Source organism: Geospiza fortis, unplaced genomic scaffold, assembly GCF_000277835.1.
Source record: "Geospiza fortis unplaced genomic scaffold, GeoFor_1.0 scaffold499, whole genome shotgun sequence".
NCBI classification, from domain to species: domain Eukaryota; kingdom Metazoa; phylum Chordata; class Aves; order Passeriformes; family Thraupidae; genus Geospiza; species Geospiza fortis.
Genome location: NW_005054914.1, coordinates 7753 through 17240, shown reverse-complemented (window position 1 = coordinate 17240; position 9488 = coordinate 7753). Strand labels below are relative to the sequence as shown.

At 39.0% G+C, this 9488-nt stretch overlaps 1 protein-coding gene and 1 long non-coding RNA gene across 2 annotated transcripts in view; both read left to right on the top strand.

Moving 5' to 3' along the window:
- LOC102032091 (pre-B-cell leukemia transcription factor 1) overlaps positions 1 to 4720 on the top strand; it is a 13787-nt gene extending 9067 nt beyond the window's left edge. Inside the window, exons 8-11 of the mRNA XM_031065600.1 lie at positions 1055 to 1172; positions 2345 to 2442; positions 2903 to 2977; positions 3863 to 4720. Of these exons, the coding sequence (XP_030921460.1) occupies positions 1055 to 1172; positions 2345 to 2442; positions 2903 to 2977; positions 3863 to 3934 (363 nt within the window). The 3' untranslated portion in view covers positions 3935 to 4720. The remainder of the gene's footprint in view (positions 1 to 1054; positions 1173 to 2344; positions 2443 to 2902; positions 2978 to 3862) is intronic.
- Positions 4721 to 5085: 365 nt separating this feature from the next.
- Positions 5086 to 9488, top strand: part of LOC115949172 — a 5287-nt gene continuing 884 nt past the window's right edge. Inside the window, exons 1-5 of the long non-coding RNA XR_004082780.1 lie at positions 5086 to 5215; positions 6031 to 6258; positions 7232 to 7305; positions 8266 to 8338; positions 8809 to 8896. This is a non-coding gene — a long non-coding RNA (uncharacterized LOC115949172). The remainder of the gene's footprint in view (positions 5216 to 6030; positions 6259 to 7231; positions 7306 to 8265; positions 8339 to 8808; positions 8897 to 9488) is intronic.

Here is a 9488-nt window from a genome sequence, read left to right as displayed (position 1 = left end):
AAATTCACAGGATTTTGAGGGAAAATTCACTGGGTTTGGGGAAAATTCACGGGATTTTGGGGCAAATTCACGGGATTTTGTGGGGAAATTTTCTGGGATTTTGGGGGAAAATTCACCAGATTTTGTGGCAAATTCACGGGATTTTGTGGGGAAATTTTCTGGGATTTTGGAGGGAAAAATCACAGGATTTTGAGGGAAAATTCACCAGATTTTGGGGGAAATTCACAGGATTTTGAGGGAAAATTCACTGGGTTTGGGGAAAATTCACGGGATTTTGGGGGGAAAATTCACGCCATTTTGAGGGAAAATTCACTGGGTTTGGGGGAAAGTCACGGGATTTTGGGGGGAAATTTTCTGGGATTTTGGGGGGAAAATTCACGGGATTTTGGGGGGAAATTTTCTGGGATTTTGTGGGGAAAATTCACAGGATTTTGGGGCAAATTCACGGGATTTTGGGGGGAAATTTTCTGGGATTTTGGGGGGAAAATTCACGGCATTTTGAGGGAAAATTCACTGGGTTTGGGGGAAATTCACCAGATTTGGGGGCAAATTCACGGGGTTTTGGAGGCAAATTCCCAAGATTTTGGGGGAAATTCCCTGGATTTTTTGCCAATTTTGTCCCCTAACAAGATAAAAATTCTTTTTTTATCAATTTCCCCATTTCCTTCACCCCATTTTCTTGGATTTTCCCAGCTCCCAGGTCTCCAACTGGTTCAGGAACAAGCGCATCCCAAATATTGTGGAAAAAACTCCGTTTTAACTCAGGAAAATTTCAAATTCTGCAGGAAAAACCCCTTTTAAACTCAAAAAAAAATCCCATTTTAACCCAGAAAAATCTGAAATATTGTAGAAAAAATCCCATTTTAACCTGGAAAAACCCCAAATATTGTCGGAAAAACCCCATTTTAATCCTGAAAAATCCCAAATATTCCTCCGAAAATTCCATTTTAACCACGAAAAATCCCATTTTAACCCCAAAAAAACCCCATTTTAACCCCAAAAATCCCCAATCTTGTGGCCCTCACCCCATTTATCCCTGATTTCCCCGCTCCAGGTCTCCAACTGGTTCGGGAACAAGCGCATCCGCTACAAGAAGAACATGGGCCGCTTCCAGGAGGAGCCGGAGGCCTACAGGGGCCGGCGGGGCCCCTCCCCCACCTCCCCCGGCTCAGGTGGGCGGGGCCAAATCTTAATTAACCCAGAGACAATTAATGAGCTGCCGGGAGCATTGTGGGACTTGTTATTCCTCTTTAAATGGATTTATTTTGGATTTTTATTTTGGTTTATTTTTGGTTTATTTTGGTTTATTTTTGGTTTATTTTGGCTACTGGAGCCCCTCCCCCGGCTCAGGTGGGCGGGGCCAAATCTTAATTAACCCAGAGATAATTAATGAGCTGCCGGGAGCATTGTGGGACTTGTTATTCCTCTTTAATTGGATTTATTTTGGATTTATTTTGGTTTATTTTTGGTTTATTTTGGCTACTGGAGCCCCTCCCCCGGCTCAGGTGGGCGGGGCTAAACCTTAATTAGCACCGGGCTAATTAATGAGCTGCTGGGAGCAATGGGGGAGTTGTTATTCCTCTTTAATTTGATTTATTTTGGATTTATTTTGGTTTATTTTTGGTTTATTTTGGTTTATTTTTGGTTTATTTTGGCTACTGGAGCCCCTCCCCCCGCTCAGGTGGGCGGGGCTAAACCTTAATTAGCACCCGGCTAATTAATGAGCTGCTGGGAGCACTGGGGGGTTTGGTTTTCCTTTTTATTTTGCTTTAATTTGCGGTTTTTCTTTTTTAGTTTGGTTTAATTCTGTTTATTTAGTTGTACTTTATTTTTAATTTTATTTCCTTTTTATTTCTTTTTATTTCTTTTTAATGTAATGAAATTTTATTTCTTTTTAATGTAACTTTTTTCTGTTTATTTGCCTTTATTTCCATTTATTTCCTTTATTTTACTTTTAATGTCTTTTTATTTCCCTTTGTTTCCTTTTTATTTTCTTTGAATATTCTTCTATTTCTATTTCTTTCCTTTATATCAATTTTTATTTCCACCTAATTATATTTATTTCCTTTAATGCGGTTTTATTACCCCTTATTTCAATTTATTTCTGTTTATTTTCTATATATTTAATTTTATTTCTGTTTATCTCTTTTATATTTCCTTTTTTTCCTTTTATTTCCTGTTTTAGTCACTTTTATTCCCTTCTAAAATCCCTTTTTTCCCCCATTTTAATTCCATTTATTCCCTTTTTTTATCCCACCTGCAGAACCATTGTGGGCATTTTATCACCCATTAAAAATCTTTATTTTAATTTCATTTTTTGGGGTTTTTTTTGTTGTTTTTTCAGCCTCCTCTGGGTCTTTTAAGATGACAAATTCTGGGGATTCCTTCCTCAACCTGCAGCCCTTGAGTTCCTACCAGAGCCCTCCCAACGTGCAGAACCAGGTGAGGAAAATGGGGAAAAAATCCAAATTTCTGCCCTGGAAAATGGGGGAAAAAATCCAAATTTCTGACCTGGAAAATGGGACGAAAATCCAAATTTCTGACCTGGAAAGTGGGTAAAAAATCCAAATTTCTGACCTGGAAAATGGGGGAAAAAATCCAAATTTCTGACCTGGAAAATGGGACGAAAATCCAAATTTCTGACCTGGAAAGTGGGTAAAAAATCCAAATTTCTGACCTGGAAAATGGGTAAAAAAAATCCAAATTTCTGTACTGGAAAGTGGGTAAAAGAATCCAAATTTCTGCTCTGGAAAATGGGACGAAAATGGGAAAAAATTCCAAATTTCTGCCCTGGCAAATGGAAAAATTTATGCTTATGAAAACTCTGTATGGAAAATTCCCATTTCAGGAAATTTCAAATTTGTTTTTTAACCTTTTTTTCCCTTTTCCCCCCCATTTTTAGCTGGATTTCCTGCAGCAGCCGGGGAGGTTGGAGCCCCTCGTGGGGAGCCCTTTGTTCTCCACGCAGCGCCTCGAGGTCAGCTGGGATTCCATTCCCAAATATTCTCCATAAATTGCATTTTTAAAAATTTTATTTTATTTTTATTTTGAATTTATTTTAATTTTTATATAATTTTTATTTTGATTTTTTTTATTTTCCCCAACATGGCCGGTGTTGGGATGGGGGAAAAAGCTGGAAAAATGGAATTTAATTGATCAATTTTCAAATCTTTAAAGCTTTCAGCATATGTAATATTATTTTATATTTTATTTATATTCTAAATGTAATAGGTATCAATTATAATACATATTTATATATAAATTATTGTATAATTGTTATGAGATATACATAAATTTATATGTATTATAAGCCATATTTATAAATATATATTTATGAATGTATTACAAAATACTAATCATATAAGTAAATATTGTCTTTTTTATTTATGAATTTATTTACATTTATATATAATATATATTCTCCATTTAATTTATATTACAAATAACCATTATTACTATTAATGCACATTAAATACATTAAATTATGTATATAAATTTAGATTTAAATGTATAAATTACACACATTTATTTAATATTTTAAAATACATTTGACATTATAAATTAAACATGAAGTAAAAGCATAAATGTATCTAATTATCTTTATATATAAAATGATCTATAAATTAAAATTATTTATAAGTATATTAATGCATTAAGTGTTATAATATATGAATTTATATGATATTTGTGTTAAATTATAAACATAAGATTTTTTCGGGATATCAACACACTCTACTATTTCCTTTTAAAACCACCCTCACCTCCAAACACACAATGCCCTATAATGTCATTTACAGGTGATTTTGTGATAATTTACTGCCAATTAATATGAATTAATGAATTCAATTTGCTGTCCCCTCAGGCCAATGGCAGCTGGCCGGACGCCGCCACCCCCTCGTCCGTCACCGACCCGGGCAGCGACGCCTCCAATTAAAGAATTTTTAATTCCAAGGACCTTTTTGAGAGGAGAGAGGTCAATTAACGCTAATTAATCACGGGCCGATAGAATGATTGACTTACAATTAATGAATTACCTCAGAACAAGCCAATAGATTGTGATGGCAGCGACACCTCTACCTCTCAATTATTTATAACTTCATTTCGCCTCAGAAAATTCCATTTTTTTAAGGAAAAAACTTTGGATTTTACACAAAGAACCTGAAGAAGAAGGAAATGAAAAAAGTCTTGGCGTTTGTCTCCAGTTTTACAGCGGAAAAAATGGATTTATTTTCGTTTTTGTCTGGTTTTTTACGCTGGGATTTCTGTTCTAGGTGCGTTAAACCCCTCATGTTGTAATTGGATGTTCTCTGTATTGGAATTTTCTATAGGGAATTCTATAGGAAATTCTATGGGAAAATCTACAGGAAATTTCTATAGGAAATTCTATGGGAAACTTCTATAGGAAATTTTTCTTGATTAATTGAGCTAATTAATGGAAAATTTGCTTTACCAAACTTCTCACTGGACGTTGCTTGCAGGCCGGACCTTCCACTGGTATCATTCCAAGGGATTTCATATCGGGAAATTCCACGGGTTCACTTTTTCTGCTGAAAAAGTCCAAAAATAAAATAAAAACCCACAAATTTACCACAAAACAGCCGAACCACGGAATTTCCCCATGGGAATTCGAGGGCATTTGTGCTGTTCTGGTGCTGTTCTCAGAGTCCGCCCCTTTCAGTTGAGATTTTATCAAAGAAAATAAATTTCCAAAGCCTTTTTATTTTCCTTTTTTTTTTCCCATTTTCTCCTGATTTTTTTTTTTTTTTCTCTCAGGTTTGAATTCGGCGGGCGAGAGGTTCGGGAGGGGTGGGAAAAGGGCGGGAAGGACGTGAGGGGTGGAGAAAAAGGCGGGAACGCCGTGAGGGGAGAGAAAAGGGCGGGAAGATCGTGAGGGGTGGGAAAAGGGCGGGGAGATCGTGAGGGGTGGAAAGATCGTGAGGGGCTGCCAAAGGACGCGAATAGGGTGAGGGAAAAGTACAGGGTGAGAGTTGAGACATGGTGGGAACGGCGTGAAGAGCGCGGAAAGCGTGAAGAGGGAGAGGGGTGGAAGAAGGGAACAGCATGAGGGGCGGGAAGGGCAGGATGAGGTGAGTGCCGGAAGGGCACGGCACGGCCGGGGGAGCCGCGAGGTGGCCGCGGTTCCAGGCTGGTAACGGTTTTTCCCCTCAGCGATGGCCCGTCGGAGCCAGCCCTGAGAGCGGAGGGGCCGCGCCAGGTGAGGGCAGGGAAAGAAATCGCTGCTCTGTATGGAGGGAGGGGCTGGTTTGGGTGATTTTGGGGCTTGGGAGGTGGCGAGGCAAAAAGTTGGATTTGGGGAAGTTTTGGGTCTTTTTTTCAGCCTCGAAAATTCCAGGATTTTGGGGCAACTTTGGGGTTTTAAGGTCGTGGAAGTGCCCAAAAATTCCAAGATTTTCAGGAGATGCTCCATCCCGGGAAATCTCAAAACCTCCAGGATTTGGCTAAACTCCCGCTTAAAAATAAAACCATAAAAGCCGCGTTCAGCGCTCTGAAATCCTTGATAAAACAATTTCCTCTCATGGATCAAGAAATCCCGAGCGGGCAGCACAACCTGAGCATCACCGAGTCTCTTTTTCCCTTTTTTTGTGCTGATTTCGCCTCTTTTCCCCTCAGACCCGGATTCGGCAGCAGCTGCTGAGGAGTGCTTTTATAACCATTTTACTACTATTAAACTTTTAAAATTTTACAAATGAGTGATTGACGTTTTTCACCCACTCCTGGATCAAGAAACCTCGAAAGGGCAGTGCAGCCCGAGCATCACCGAGCCTCTTTTTCCCTTGTTTTGTGCTGATTTCTCCTCTTATCCCCTCAGACCCAGCCTCAGCAACGGGTGCTGAGGAGTATTTTTACAACCATTTTACTACTATTAAACTTTGAAAAATTTTAAAAACAAACGATTGACGTTTTTCACCCTCTGATGGATCAAGAAGCCCCGAGCAGCCCGAGCATCACCGAGTCTATTTTCCCCCCTTTTTTTTTTTTTTGCGCTGATTTCTCCTCTTTTCCCCTCAGCCCCGGACCCTGAGGTGATTTTAAAACCTCCCACCAAGAAGGGCACCCCGAGCTCGTGCAGCAGGAAGAAAAGAGCCGCGTTTAGCCCCGGGCAGGAGCCGAGTTCGCTCCGGTTGTCGCCGGCTGCCGCCTCCCCTCAGGGCCGGCGCCGCTCCTGGCGCCGCTCCAGCCTCAAGGGCCGCCGCTCCCTCCGCCGCTCGCTGCCGCCCGTGCACCGCGAGGTCACCGGTGAGGCCTCATTAACCCTTCATTAATGTGCTTTATAATTAACTTCATAATTAAAATCCACTCTTGGGGCTGCCCGGGCACTTTGTCTGTGAGGGGTTTTGAAGTTTCTGTCTTTTTTCCCCCCCCTCAGTTTTGGCTCTTCTTTTTTCATGCTTTTCTCCTTTCATGGGATTTTTTTCCTCTTTCTTTTTCTGCTTTCTCCCCCTTAAATGGGATATTTTTCCTTTTAATTTTCCCCCTAAATGGGATTTTTTTCCCTCTTTCTTTTCCCACTTTCTCCCCCTTAAATGGGATTTTTTTCCTTTTAATTTTCCCCCTAAATGGGATTTTTTCCCTTTCTTTTCCCATTTCCCCCTAAATGTGCTTTTTCTTCTTTCTTTTCCCACTTTCTCCCCCTAAATGGGATTTTTTTCCCTCTTTCTTTTCCCATTTTTCTACTAAATGGGACATTTCCTTATTTTCCCTATTCTTGATGCTTAAATGAGACTTCCCCTCTCTTTTTCCCATTTCCCCCCTTTTTTAAATTTAATTTTTCACATTTAAATGTGACTTTGCCCCTTTATTCTTTCCATTTTCCCCATTTTCACCCTTAAATTTGACTTTTTTCCTCATTTTCCCCCCTTTCTATCCTTAAATGTGACTTTTCCTCTTCTTTTTTCCAATTTTCTCTATTCTTATCCCTTAAGTTGGATTTTTGCCTGTTTTCCCCCTCTTCTTGACCCATAAAATTGATTTTTTCCCATTTTCCCCAATTTTTATGCCTTTTTCTCTCGATTTTTTCCCAATTTTCCCCTTAAATTCTATTTTTCCCTCTTCTTTTTCCCCATTTTCCTCCTTAAAGTTGCTTTTTTCCTCCTTTTTTTCCTCTTTTCCCACCCCCTGCCCTGTCCCAGCTCTTTTTGGGGGAATTTTGGGCCAAATTCCAGCGGAATTTTTTGGGGAATTTCACCATTTTTAACCCTTTTTGTGCCAGAGTTGAGCCAATCCATCAGCCTGGAGCTTCCTGAAGTTCAGCGTCTCTCCCTCCTCCTCCTCTCCAGCTTCCAGGTAAATTCACCCAAAATCCTGAAATTCACCCCAAATCCCCGAATTTATCCAAAATTCTGGAATTTTCCTCCCCAAAAATTCCTTGGAATCCTTTCCCTGACTCCTCAAACATGAAAAAAAAAAAGGAATTTATGCTCCAAATCTTTATTTTAACCCCCAAAACATTGGTATAAAAGCCAATTTTCCCCATTTTTTGTTGGCTTTTTCCCTTTTTTTGTTGAATATTTCCCATTTTTGGTTAGATATTTCCCCATTTCCCCCCCCCCCCATTTTTTCAATGGATTTTCCTATTTTTTTGTTGACTATTTCCCATTTTTCATTGAATAATTCCCATTTCTTGTTGACTAATTCCCTTTTTTCCCATTTTTTCTTAGATATTTCCCATTTTTTGTTGCCTAATTCCCCTTTTTTCCCATTTTTTTGTTGAATAATGCTCATTTTTCATTGCCTAATTCCCATTTTTTTATTGAATAATTCCTATTTTTTCCCTTTTTTTCCAATTTTCCCCTTTTTTTCCTTTTTTTGTTGAATAATTCCCATATTTCCCTATTTTTCCCCATTGTTTCCTTATTTTTCTCAATTTTCCCAATTTTTTGTTGAATAATTCCCATTTGTCATTGTCTAATTCCAATTTTTTCCCATTTTTGGTTGGATTTTTCCAATTTTTTCCCATTTCCCCCTATTTTTTGTTGAATAATTCCCATTATTCCCACTTTTTGGTTGGATTTTCCCCATTTTTCTTTGGATTTTTCCCCATTTTCCCCCATTTTTGTTGGATAATTCCCAATTTCCCAATTTTTTCCCATTTCTCCTCATTTTTTGTTGAATAATTCCCATTTTTCATTGCCTAATTCCCTTTTATTTTCATTTTTTGTTGGATTTGTCCCATTTTCCCCAATTTTTTCCCATTTTTTCCCATTTTTGGTTGGATTTTTCCCATTTTTTCCCATTTTTCCCCAGTTTTGTGCCCGGAAGTTGCAGCAGGACCTGGAAGGATCCGAAGGATTCGACCCCGAGGTTTTCTCTGCCAAAGGTTGGGATTGGGACCCCAAAATCCCCAAAATTTTGGACTTTTGCCCTCAAAATCTCAAATTTCCAACTCCCCAAATGGGTGGAGACCTCAAAAATTTGGGATTTTGGGGGAAAAAGCAGCAAAATTAATGAATAATTAATTTTTTGTGGGGGATCAAAAAAGGTCCTGAGGGGTTCCTGGGTCTTCCTAATTCCTTACAAATTCAGGAATTTTATTTAAAACAAGACAAGAACATGAGAAAAAATTGAATTCATTATCAATTAATTGATAATTAATCAACAATTAATTGGGAGGGGGAATAAAAAAGGGACCTGGAGGTTCCTGACTCCTCAAAAATTCAATAATTTGGGTTAAAAAAAAAACAGGAAAACGCCCATAAATCCCTAAATCCCACCAAAAAATAATCAACAATTAATTGATAATTAGTAATTAATTAATTCCAGGCTGTTTTTAAATTATTTTTTCCCCAGTCCAAAAGGGCTCTGAGGAATTCCAGAGGCTCCTCCAGAGGCTGCTCCAGGATGGGACCCTGGGGAATTGCCTGGAACCAACCCCAGGGTGAGGATTTGGGGCAAAAACCCCCCAAATTGGGAAATTTCAGGGGTGGAACGGGGAAAAAAAATCTAAAAATTGGGAATTTTCAGGCTGGGAGGGGAAAAAATTTATGAAAATCCCCCCGAAATTTTGAATTTTGGGCTTTTCCAGCCTTGAAAATTCTGGGATTTTGGGGCAATTTTGGGATTTTTAGGCCCTGGAAGTGCCCAGAAATTCCAGGATTTTTGGGTGAATTCCAGGATTTTTGGGTGAATTCCAGGATTTTGGCAGATTTTAACTTTTTCTGGAGCTGCTTCATCCCGGAAATCCCTGAAATTTCCCCCAAAATTTCTGGATTTTGGGGCTGATATTTGAGGCAATCTGGGAACTTTCCCTGTAGAATTTTTGGGAATTTTCTCTGGATTTGCCCCAAAATTTGGGAATTTTTGGGAATTTCTCTGGAATTGCCCTGGAAATTTGAGAATTTTAGGGGATTTTCACTGGATTTACAACAAACTTTGGGAATTTTAGGGGATTTTCTGTAGATTTGCCCTGAAGTTAAGGAATTTGGGGGATTTTCACTTGATTTGCCTGGAAGTTTTGGAATTTGGGGGGG